We start from the raw sequence: 13662 nt of genomic DNA on the forward strand, positions 1-13662 counted from the left end.
TATATATATATATATATATATATAAACTTGCTACGAGTACTGTTAGATTAACCGGAACTTTTCACAGCACTTATAATATATTGTTGCTCTTTTGTTGGTTTGATGGCTTCTATTGTCCTCATTTGTAAGTTGCTTTGGATAAAAAAAATCTTCTGAAAGATTTAAATGTAAATAACCAAACAAACAAAATTGTACGCTTTATACAGTACATGCACTTGTCTAATATAACAGAAAATTGCTGTGCAATCTTTATTAATATAAAAATCAAAATAATGACTAGAAGACCTACTATTATATTATTTATTTTAATATACCAATGCATATATAAAGTGAGAAAAACCTAACAGTTTATTTGTGTTCAGTTTAATTCGGCATTGTGAAAATGAGAACATCTGGGCTAATCAACCAGACACAGTGAGTCGCAGTCAGATGACAGGTGGCTTTTTCACGCTCGCGCTCTTTAAAGCCTGTCTGAGGTCGACTAACTGATCACAGACAGACCAACTGTGGACTGACTCACTTCCTGTTTGCGCCAGAAAAGACAGCGATGCGCAATTAGCGCTGATGCTTGTAAAGTCAAAGCGGCTAAACGGTGGCCATGACACCATCCAGACTCATTACCTCCTGTGGAGGTCAGACAGGGCTGCGGTGTTTTTCTTAAGACGGCTAATTGCGCTCATGTTAATGTTTCGTTACTTCATTTGTCGGCGGTGAGCGCAGACTTGGGCTGGGCTTCGTGTGGCTTCGCAAACGAGAGGAGTAATTCGACAAGCTTCACTTTTTCCTCATCGTGCGCTGGGGTTATTATCTAGAAGCCCGTTTTAAGAGGTTTTCACAGACCAGACTGCAGATGTTGAGGTGACAAATTCTGTTACTGTCGGATCTATGTCGATTCCAACACCAACAGAGAGGAAAACCAGATCGGAATACCTCGTATTCATTGAAGTTGACGTCACCGAACTTGCCCTGCTGCAGACGGTGCACGAGGTCCACCTGCTCATCCGACAGACGGATATCAGCCCCCGTCATCTTGTCTTGGACAGTGCGCCTAGTAATGACAGACAGAATGAGTGTTAAACAATTACAGGGGTTGAATGAGTTTAAATGGACGTTCCAGATGCTCCTCACCAGTAATCGGGATTCTCCATCTTGTCGAGAAACTCATCCAGCTCATCTTTGTTTCTGATTGGTTTAAAGATCTTCTTGCCTTCCAGATCGTATCCGATGTGGGGATAATCCTTGTACCACTCCATAGGGATGTTGCCGACGGTGTTACGGATGTCCTGTGAACGAACAGAGAAAGTGATAAAGACCAACAGGGAAACTCATCAAATTTAGACACCACTGAATATTTTGCATTTCTCTAGTACCTGCAGATTAAGACTGATTAGTATTAAAGCAAGCCAAAATTTGTGTCAATCTTGGACATGCCCGTATGCAGCAATTTCTCCTGCTTCTGTCTACTCTGAATGGGAAAAGATTAAAATATAGACTAAAAGTATTTGACAAGATCACACTGAAAGTGTTTTATTTAAAAATGTAATGTCATGTTTGCCTGATGTATTATTGTTCCCATAATTTATTCTTGATATTTAAGTGGAGTTTGTGGATTGATTGATTAATTATAATTACCTGATGTATGTCGTTTGTTAACAGTTTATTTCGGCATTGTGAAAATGAGAACATCTGGGCTAATCAACCAGACACAGTGAGTCGCAGTCAGATGACAGGTGGCTTTTTCACGCTCGCGCTCTTTAAAGCCTGTCTGAGGTCGACTAACTGATCACAGACAGACCAACTGTGGACTGACTCACTTCCTGTTTGCGCCAGAAAAGACAGCGATGCGCAATTAGCGCTGATGCTTGTAAAGTCAAAGCGGCTAAACGGTGGCCATGACACCATCCAGACTCATTACCTCCTGTGGAGGTCAGACAGGGCTGCGGTGTTTTTCTTAAGACGGCTAATTGCGCTCATGTTAATGTTTCGTTACTTCATTTGTCGGCGGTGAGCGCAGACTTGGGCTGGGCTTCGTGTGGCTTCGCAAACGAGAGGAGTAATTCGACAAGCTTCACTTTTTCCTCATCGTGCGCTGGGGTTATTATCTAGAAGCCCGTTTTAAGAGGTTTTCACAGACCAGACTGCAGATGTTGAGGTGACAAATTCTGTTACTGTCGGATCTATGTCGATTCCAACACCAACAGAGAGGAAAACCAGATCGGAATACCTCGTATTCATTGAAGTTGACGTCACCGAACTTGCCCTGCTGCAGACGGTGCACGAGGTCCACCTGCTCATCCGACAGACGGATATCAGCCCCCGTCATCTTGTCTTGGACAGTGCGCCTAGTAATGACAGACAGAATGAGTGTTAAACAATTACAGGGGTTGAATGAGTTTAAATGGACGTTCCAGATGCTCCTCACCAGTAATCGGGATTCTCCATCTTGTCGAGAAACTCATCCAGCTCATCTTTGTTTCTGATTGGTTTAAAGATCTTCTTGCCTTCCAGATCGTATCCGATGTGGGGATAATCCTTGTACCACTCCATAGGGATGTTGCCGACGGTGTTACGGATGTCCTGTGAACGAACAGAGAAAGTGATAAAGACCAACAGGGAAACTCATCAAATTTAGACACCACTGAATATTTTGCATTTCTCTAGTACCTGCAGATTAAGACTGATTAGTATTAAAGCAAGCCAAAATTTGTGTCAATCTTGGACATGCCCGTATGCAGCAATTTCTCCTGCTTCTGTCTACTCTGAATGGGAAAAGATTAAAATATAGACTAAAAGTATTTGACAAGATCACACTGAAAGTGTTTTATTTAAAAATGTAATGTCATGTTTGCCTGATGTATTATTGTTCCCATAATTTATTCTTGATATTTAAGTGGAGTTTGTGGATTGATTGATTAATTATAATTACCTGATGTATGTCGTTTGTTATATAATCACTGAGAAAAAGAATTGTCACACTATTTTCAAGTCTATTTTATCTCCTGCTTTGACTCTAATAAAAGACTTAGTGAGTGCACATTTAAAATTAGTAAAAAAAAAACCATTAATGATTTTGGAGCGAAAACAAAATATTTTTTTATTAGTGACCTAGAGATGCAGAACCATAAGCAAACATATAAAATAAAACTAGGGATGCACGATATATCGGCCACCATATCGGTATCGGCCCATATAAATTTTCATATCGGTGCATCCCTAAATAAAACATTAAATTAAATATTAATAATATTATAGAATATAATAAATATAGAACATTATATTGATATAATTATATAATATAATAAAGATTAATAAAAAGAAAATTGTTGAAAAAAAAAATTCAACATATATATTGACATGTGTAAGCAAACATAAAAACATATGCATAAAATATTTTTTTAAATTGTGTAAATTGTTTAAAACATATTAATCCCACGTATGAAGTTGGAAAAATGTAAATACATATTTATCAGTGACTTGGAATGTGCAGAATTGCAAACAAATATAATCACAATTATTATAATATATATATATATATATATATATATGTGTATATATATATATATATATATATATATACATATATATATATACACATACATACACACATTTTATGTGTATTGTCTAATATAATATTTAATATATTTAATGTACATAAAATATTAATACATATTTAACATAAAATTATTATATTTATATAATACAGAAAAAAATAAATGAAAAAGTAAAAAAAATAAATACATAATTAGTGATGTGTAAATAGTACTGAAGCATAAATATAAAGTATTACATATTATAGAAAACAATATAAAAAGCAAAAATATTAGAAAACTAAAATACTCAATTACTGAGTAAATCATTCAAACACTCAGCAAATCATTGTGTAAAGCAGTTAAGTCTAATACTGATGAATCAGAAGTGAGTGAGTAAAAGACACAAAAACAAAAGTTTTGTATAACCACAAAATTATCATATTGTGATCCAGATATCAATACATCATTGTACCATCAGTTGATTGTCAGCCCTAGTAGACTAGTTCTGCTAGTCACACTGAACAGCTCTGTCATTCCCTCGACCTCCTTTACTAGCAGTCACGGTCGGGTTACAGCTGTGCGTCAGGAAGGCCTCAGTTCTGCAGGTGCAGAAAACGGTCCGCTCTTTATTCAAGCTCACTAACTTGCCCACTTTACAGTACACCACAAGAACATCACACAGCTAGGACTGCTAATAAACCAAGCAGCACTTTGGTCTGAAAATAGAGATTTCTTTGTCTGGGAAAGATACGCACACACACACACACGCTCGCTCGCTCGCTCGCACACACACACACTGGTAACGGCAGACAGCTGAAAGTTCTCAGAGGTTGCGAGCGCCACTTTAAAGCGAGTCCTACACCTGTGAGTGATTTCTATAAAAACCCCCCTACCATATCCAATTAGGTCCGAGTGGGTAGCGCTGTCACGCTTTCACACACAGTAGACAGCAGCTGTGGAGGCTACGCCCACACGCCACTCATCTTCAAAGGCTCGCATCTGATTGGCTAATGCCGACTACCTCACAGACATCTGATTGTAATGTAATCTAAATGTCTACAAGACATATTTACAGTAATCCTGATGTCTGGTCGACTGAAGTGCTTGTGATTTCTGGCGTGACTGGCATCCTTGCCAACTTGAAGGAATCAGTGCCAAGACGGCTAAAGAACGACAGAAGGAAAGTAAGACTTGCTAATCTGATACTTCCTGTGTGAAGGCGTCACAGATTGTCACTGGACCTTCACACAGTTTTCAAAAAGGAAGAATTAGGGACCCTTACTGTGCTTCTAAGCATTGAGACAACTAGTATTTTAGGCATTTAAACAGTGCGAAACCAACTACTGTACAACCAAATGACTTCCAACTTTTCAACTGAAGTTAAATATGTATTATTAGTGATTTAAAATCATGAGGAATCATATGTAAGCACATAAAAATATATAATATATTCAATATAATTTAATAAAACCATATTTTTCATTTTAAATTACACACTAGACAGTAATATTATATGCTACTGGTCAAGTTTTTTCATTTTTTAAAATTTGTATTATGTATTTGCTTTTTTTTCACCTCGTATGCTTATCAAGGCTGCATATATTTGATTAAAAATGCAGTATACAATAAAAAAACAACAACAGTAAAACAGTAATATACACATACACATGCATATGTAATATTATGATTAAATATATCAATATAACAGAGAAAAACAAGAAAATGGAAGGCAGCTTTTTTTGAAAGACAGATTTTGTTGCAACAAATGAATAAATAAAACAGTGGAATATATCTTCATATTAGAATATTCAGCAGAGAATAATGAATATTAATACAAGAAAAAAAAAATCGGGGAAAAAATCATTTATGATTAGGGACCTAGAAATAGTGCAGAATCTTAAGCAAGTAATAAAATATACTAAATATTATATTAAAATATAATACAATATTTTTGAATTATATTTAATATAATATAAAATAAAAAAGATAATGTAAGATAATGATTATATAAGATAATGTACAGTAATATAATGGTATTATATTAATATAATGGAAAAAATATTCAGTGGGATAAAATGTAGGTTGGGACTTGATTTGATTTTGCAACATATTTAATTTAATCTTAATTTATGCATTTAGCAGACACTTTTATCCAAAGCGACTTACAGTGCATTCAGGCTATACATTTTTTTACCACTATGCGTGTTCCCTGGGAATCGAACCCATGACCTTTTGCACTGCTAACGCAATGCTCTACCACTGAGCCACAGGAACATTGTACTGAACATTGAACATATCAGGAATACAATTTTTCCTGCCTCTATTGTCTTAGTTATGGTGAAAAAATATTTATAAATGATGAAAAATATTTTCTCTAAGCCTCGTTCACACAGACAGCTGTCTATTGGATCACATCACTGCTCATTTGCATTGAACTTCAAGAGCTCAGCTTTATGCAAATGAGCAACAGTTGCTGTCGCTCACACTGCCGGAAATAATGGGTGCTTTTTTGCTGCAAATCGGTGTTATGAATTATGCACAATACAATTGTTGTAGTTGAACACTACAGATTGCAAGATCAGAAGAAAGGGTGCTTGTGCTTGCCAGGTCAAAAGGGCTCTCACAGTGGGACGGTCCAAGAGAACTGGACACAAAAACATCACACGCACAGCTCACCTGTTTTCAATTGAGCTGCTGAACGCTGCCTTTATTAAGTGTCAGTCAGTCCAGAATCTGCCCGTTACTGCACGCTCTTATCAACTTCCTGTTCAGATTGCGGTGGGGACGGCGAGATGGGAGATTGACTGCTGATCGTGTGTGCGTTTTTGACAGAAGCTTCGAGGAAAGATGGTCAGAAACCTCGCTGCTGGCAGCCTGCACCTCTACGCCTGATATTTCCACACCACATCATTAAACTCCCAGAGACAAGTGGAAAAAATTCCCTCTTCACAAACCACCTGAGAAATCAGACTGTCAATTCAGAAATATATGCGCAGAGCTTTAGAGGACGGTCTTCGTGACATTTATCAGCTTTGAAAAAAGCTCTGGCTGAATCTCAATTCACATACTTCACCTACGAACTGAAAGTACATACTTCATTGCTGATGGGAAGTACATACTTTAGAGTATGCAGTGCAATTATAGGCCACTATTGGGATTTAATTCTACTTCATAAAACTGCGTCTTCATATTACCAACCACACATACATACCTATAAGCTTCTTCATGCAATGTTACCATCTAATCATTAGCATCTAACCTAATTCATTACCTAAAACTCCATTTATACATCACTTTTAACATTCATACACTAAAGCAAACTGCTTCAACCTTGGTTTTTTGGCCATTTGTGGCATCTCTTATTTACACAAGTAGGTGTGGCCATTAATTTCAAAAAGCATGCATGAATATATAGTTTTAAAAAATCAATTTCTAATAGTACACTACTTCAAATGATTATATAAAATCATTATTTATCATTATAAAATAAATAAACAAACAAACAAACATACATACTGTATATATGTCAATAATATTTCACTATATATATATATATTGTGAAATATTATTGCAATTTGTAATATTGTTTTCCTATTTTAATATACTTTAAAATAAAATGTATTTCTGTGATGCAGTGCTGAATTTTCATCAGCCATTACTCCAGTCTTCAGTGTCACATGATCCATCAGAAATCATTATAATATGTTGATTTATCATCAGTGTTTTATCATTTATTATTAAACTGTTGTGCTGCTTAATATTTGTGATACTTTTTTCTTTGCTTCTTTGATGAATAAAACGTTAAAAAGAACAGCATTTATTCCAAATAGAAATCTTTTCTAACAATACAAGTCTTTACTATCACTTTTTATCCATTTAACACATTCTTGCTGAATAAAAGTAATCATTTATTTTTAAAAAATAAATAAAGAAAAAATGTACTGACACCAAAATTTTGCATAGTAGTGTACTGTATATTGTAACACAAAATTTCTAGTTTTAATAAACTGTTCTTTTTAACTTTTTATTTATCAAGGAATCCTAAAAAAGTATCACAGGTCCCAAAAAACATTAAGCAGCACAACTGTTTCCAACATTGATTATAAATCAGCATATTAGAATGATTTCTGAAGGATCATGTGACACTGAATCAAAGCTGAATTTTCAGCATCATTACTCCAGTCTTCACAGGAATAAATTATATTTCAAAGTATATTAAAATACAAAACTGTTATTTTATATATTACAACAAAATTTCACAAAATTAATTTTTTTCTGTATCAAACAGATACAGCCTTGATGGGCATAAGAAATTTCTTTTAAAACAAACATGAAAAATCTTACTGATCCCAAACTTTTGAACAGCAGTGTGTGTGTGTGTGTGTATATATATATATATACTTGCTGATTATATGTAGTATATATAAATGACTCCAATATACATACATGGCCTTCAAAAAAGAGGGTCTTAACATGTTTTTTAAAATGTTTTAAATAATAATAAAAAAGGAAGTGCAGATTGTAATGACTTAATGTTTTGCGCTTTACGACATCTCTACTAGGATGCCTTATCCATGAAACACATTCTTTACATGACAACATCAAACAGAGTGGGCCCACGTCTCACAAAGGTGCTCACACATTTCACAGGCCACAGAGTGAACATGACCTCCCAGATTTTCATGAGGGACACTTGTAAAGGGGCCTGAGAGACCCTGGAGAGCTGGAGAATTAGGCCACACTGAGAGAGCCATGGACCTCACTGAGAAGCAGAGCTCATTAAAACAAACACTGAAGTTTGCCTTAGTGAAACAGCTCTGCTACTCCAGCCCAATGAATGGGGTTGGTTCCCAAGAAAAACACACACTGATTGCTTTGGTACTTTTGGTGCTTAAACCTGATTTGACATTTCTCTATTATACTAATGAATAAAATACAAACTAGAAGCATGTACAAACTGTTTAGCATGCTCCTTTCCTTCGCAACTACACATTAACACAGTTGTTCATGCAAAAATGGAAACGACTGAGACTTTAGGGCTGGGATAAAAGCAAAACTGTGAATAAAATCTTTTAAAATATATTTTTTAACTATCATATGGCTCCAGAAAACAAGTATTATTTTAGTATCACTGTTAAAATTTAAAAAATATTATGAACATTTTTAGTTTGTATTTTCTTTTTAATTTGAGTTTTTACATTTTTTACTTACATTTAAAAAATATATAAATACACAAATTATAAATACACACTTTTTTGTTTTACAATTTTTATTAATCTTTTTAAACAATGTCTATATATATTTAATAAATTTATTTTTCAGTTTTTATTATTTTAGTACATGAAGGATTATAGTTTATAATCTACAGTTTAAAAAAAACTAAATATTAATGTCTTATTTAAAAAAAAAAAAGATTATAATTAAAACCGATATTAATAAAATACACACTACAGTTCATTAATATAAAATATACAATTGACTAATAAAATAATCTACACAAATATAAATTCACCAATAAAAACTGTATAATTATTCATTACGGATGGATTCAGTTTTGGATATAAATAAATATAAATATAAAATACTGTATAAATATTAATTAGGGATGGATTCAGTTTTGGATATAAATATAAATAAATATAAAATACTGTATAAATATTAATTAGGGATGGATTCAGTTTTGGATATAAATATAAATAAATATAAATACTGTATAAATATTATTTATGGATGGATTCAGTTTTGGTTTCAGTTTACTATAATAACCCAGCAGAAGACTTGAAATATTGCAGATAAGTCATTTGGGCTACTTTTATGGTGCTTTTCTTGCTCTGTTTAAAGCAACAGCACATTTCCATGAGCTATTCCTTTAAGAAGGCAGAGCAGCAGTACGTTTGGTGTCAGTCAGCATGCAGACGCAGGTTTCTGAGAGCTCCAGCAGTGAATGATTGAATGCATCTGATCATTAAATGGACGACTCAGGCAGGCGGTCCTGCTTTGGAAAGGACGCGGCTTTCTGCTGGGCTGCTCAGGTTCACAGGCTAAAGTGGCACTGGCCCGTCAAGATGCACGGTGGCAGATGCATGACAGGTTAATCCATCAAAACAGGTCAGGAGTCCTCAAAAACCCCAATAATAACAGAGTAAAAGAGGCAGTTCTCGCCGTGATATCCATAAGAGCTGTGGGTAAAAATAAAGTTTGTGGTGCTGTCAGAAGAGCTGAAGGAAAATCCGCAGGTCTGTCTTTCAAGAGAACGCCTCACATTTTCCGCTCCTCGACACCATTGACCTTTGCCTCACGGTGGCGGAATTCCTTGGCTGCGGGAACTGCACCATGGAATTTGCGAAAGTTGTGACTTCATCTTTCGTAATGAGGTCGAGATCGAAATAATATGGCAAAACAAACATTGTTCAAAATGATTCAGCAAGTACTGTTTGTTTGAATAAAGGAGAATGTGTATTTAAACTAGTCTGTGGAGTTTACCTCATGCACGGGTAAACCAGAGCAGATACGCCGTGTTTGAAGTGATGGTATATTTTCCAAGACTTCACAAAACAGATCCGTGTGGTTGTATATGGTGTGATAGTGCATAAAAATGCAGTGGAACGAATGGAAATGAGCAGGAGATTATGGAGAGGATTTGTCTGAGGCTGAAGAGTTCCTGAAACATCTGTTGATACTAGGGATGGAACGATTACCGGTTTTACGATAAAATGCCCTGACGGTTAGTATTACCATTTAAAATTGAATTATCATCAAAACTGTGTTTGATTATCACAATTTTGAAAACTCGCGGTAAATCCTGTCCAGCCAGCATCAGTCTGATGCAGAAGCAGCATGCAGTGTTGTTGTTGTTGTTTATTGAGGAAATGGCGGGAGGCAGTGACAGCGCTCGGGAGATTTTTCAGCCATCTAAGAGGACCAAATCAGTGGTCTGGTCGTATTTTGGCTTTTACAAGAGTCCTGAAGGCAATTTAATCGAGGACGGTCAACCTGTCTGCAGATCTTGTAAGAAGAAAGTCGCTGCAAAAGGGGGAAACGCATGAAATTTGGAAACAGTCATCTTCGTCACCACCACCCACTGTTATATAGCGAATGCAAGGTAACTTTTACCTCAATACCAAAACTAATATTATACTAATACAAAAAATATTGATTAGAGATTAAATATTTTATCTCACTTGTTTAACGCAAAGCTTCCGCGAAGAAAAGTTCTCAGCAAGTGGCTTTGAGCCAAGACAAACGAACGTTCAAACTATCAGGTTGACATTTAAGGGATAATGTATTGTATATTCATAGTTAACTTATTACACAGATTTTTTTTTGTTTACCTAAAATAATAAATACGGGGATATGAAATATTGAATTGAGATTAATGTTTTGAAATCTTACCCATTCATAAATCCATTATGAACAGTGTACAAAACAATCGTCAGGACAATATGATCACTACAGCAAAATTATAGTAGTATTAATACTAAATTCCTCTGATTTCATTTTCAATACAATCAAAAACTGAGACGCAAGACGGCAAGCTGCATTTGAATGAAACGAGAGAGCGCGTCTGCGGTGATACAAGAGACATGGGGCGAATTCCAAAATGAAGTGAGCATCTCTATGCCCTACTCCCTTCGAAGGGCAGAGCCCTTGAAGTGTGTTCTTTGAAGGGTGCAGGGCATTACGGTCTCGTATAAGCGTTTGGAACTCCCTTGTCGAAGGGAATGACTGACCAAATGTTACCTTGACAACGCTGCGCGAGCGTGCAGCATTCAGAACTCCATCAGTTGTTGCAAATAATTTTTTATTTAATATTTATTTATTATTTTGTTCAAATATTGTCTAATTGTGTCTTATTTACTATTAAATGTTTTCAAACTAAACTTGCTTACACTACCGTCTTAAATCATATTTCTATCACTGACGAAAAATATATCGTCTTACATTAAAATAGAAAAATTTTATTAGCCTATTTATTAGTTTGTATGTGAACTCGAAATCAACCCCAACTTTGCTTTAAAAAGCATCACAAGATCTCTTAAACGATCACATGATCACTAACGGAAATCTCATTGTGTGTGTGTATATATATATATATACACACACACACACACACACACACACACACACGATTTATTATTATTAGGGCTTCGTGTTAAATGTTAATTTAACGTTTTTGCTAAAAAAAGTTGTATTTGTTGTTTTCAAATATAAAACTTATTGAAATGTTTTCAGTGTGTGTATCAGTTCTTTTTGAACGGTTTCATCTAATTTGAACAAAACCGTGATAATATTGATAATCGTGATAACTTGTCACTATAATCGTGATATGAAATTTTCATACCGTTACATCCCTAGTTGATAAGAATAGTGAAGGGACAAGTTATGGTGGGGAAAAACGACATGAGGATTAGGAAGTGGCACAAAAGGGAAAATCAGGCTTATAGTAGGGCTGGACTATTAATCGATAAGTAATCGAAACTCAAATTCAGAATCTCTAACCGACGTAACTTTCCCATGTCAATTATTTCGTGTTTTTTTTCCTGTTAATACTTTCCACTTAAAAACATACCACATGTGTATTCAGCGCTAGAAGCACGTGTATGACCATTGCGCTCGCGTCTCTTGCAGCATCTCGAACATGAGCATTGCGTCTAGATGCCATGTTAAAGGGATAGTTCACCCAAAAATGAAAATTTGATGTTTAACTGCTTACCCCCAAGGGCATCCAAGATGTAGGTGACTTTGTTTCTTCAGTAGAACACAAACGAAGATTTTTAACTCAAACCATCTGTCAGTCATATAATGTCAGTCGATGGGAATCACGGCTTTGAGTGTAAAAAAAACATACACAAACAAAACCAAATTAAACCCTGCGGCTCGTGACGATACATTGATGTGTAAATACACGAAACGATCGGTCTGTGCAAGAAACTGAACAGTATTTATATCGTTTTTTTACCATGTCCCAAACGACTCAAGATAATAAACCACAAAGTAAACAAAATGATGCACTCCACTGTGCTGAGCGAAAGCGCTCAGCAGCGCGATTTACTGCAATGTCTGAACTGTCCTGAGCGCGTTCACTTCGTCTTCTTCAGCCGGCGCGTGACGCGTCATCGTCTTCTTGCTTTACGGTGGATCGCAGACTTATAAATGGATTACCGCCACCTATCTCTCAAATGGACCATTGACACTCCTAACTGAGATTGTAGATCAGGGGTGGCGAACGTCGGTCCTGGAGAGCCGCAGCCCTGCAGAGTTTTGCTTCAACCCTAATCAAACACACCTGAACAAGCTAATCAAGGTCTGAACAGTTACTAGGAAGCTACAGGCAGGTGAGTTTTAATTAGGGTTGGAGCTGAACTCTGCAGGGCTGCGGCTCTCCAGGACCGGAGTTCGCCACCCCTGTTGTAGATCGAGTGTAGATAGACTTCATAAGAGCATTTGGGTGGGGCCTAAGACTGCAGCAGCGCTCACATGAAGCACTCACGACTTCATAAGTAGGAAACAGGAAGTTTCCGATAGCACGTGAAGACAGCAGAGAAGCACTCTCGCTCAGCACAGTGGAGTGCATTGTTTTGTTAACTTTGTGGTTTATTATCTTGAGTTGTTTTGGACGCGGTAACACGGCCCTCTCACAATATATTGCTTTACAGATAGTGATACACCCGCGATAGTAGGGATGCAGCGATTAACCGGTTTCGCGATTAACCGCGCTTTAAAACGTCACGGTTAAGTAATCGTAAAGGTTCCAGATGGACTTTTGTTTGTCTTTTTTATTATTATTTTTTGCTGTATTGTTGGTTACGGTGTTATTTCGGTTTCAAAAGCCAGCAATAAATAACACTTTAATATCTAAAGAGTGTTTCATGTGATTTTATACATTAGTAATGTTGGGAAATGAATAAATGCATAATCGTAAAACCGTGATTATTCCTCAGACAATAATCGTACCAACAAAATCTATAATCGTTGCATCCCTCTACTCGGAAGGTGCCTGTTATAATATTATGATCGAGGCTCTGGACTCTGAGCATAACTTGTTTTTCTATAACAAAATATAAAATATTTTCTATAGAAACATTAATGCCCTGGCAGTGGCAAATAGCTTTGGTTTTATATTTAATTTGAT

The 13662-nt window shown here is 35.9% G+C and overlaps 1 protein-coding gene across 1 annotated transcript in view; it reads right to left on the bottom strand.

The window, feature by feature from the left end:
* Window positions 1-13662, bottom strand: part of bop1 (BOP1 ribosomal biogenesis factor) — a 109152-nt gene that overhangs the window by 24258 nt on the left and 71232 nt on the right. The window contains exons 4-5 of the mRNA XM_016277881.1: window positions 2423-2577; window positions 2225-2342 (exon numbers count right to left, since the gene is read on the bottom strand). Of these exons, the coding sequence (XP_016133367.1) occupies window positions 2225-2342; window positions 2423-2577 (273 nt within the window). The remainder of the gene's footprint in view (window positions 1-2224; window positions 2343-2422; window positions 2578-13662) is intronic.

The sequence above is a fragment of the Sinocyclocheilus grahami genome, unplaced genomic scaffold (genome assembly GCF_001515645.1).
Source record: "Sinocyclocheilus grahami isolate Dianchi unplaced genomic scaffold, SAMN03320097.WGS_v1.1 scaffold116.1, whole genome shotgun sequence".
In the NCBI taxonomy this organism is placed as follows: domain Eukaryota; kingdom Metazoa; phylum Chordata; class Actinopteri; order Cypriniformes; family Cyprinidae; genus Sinocyclocheilus; species Sinocyclocheilus grahami.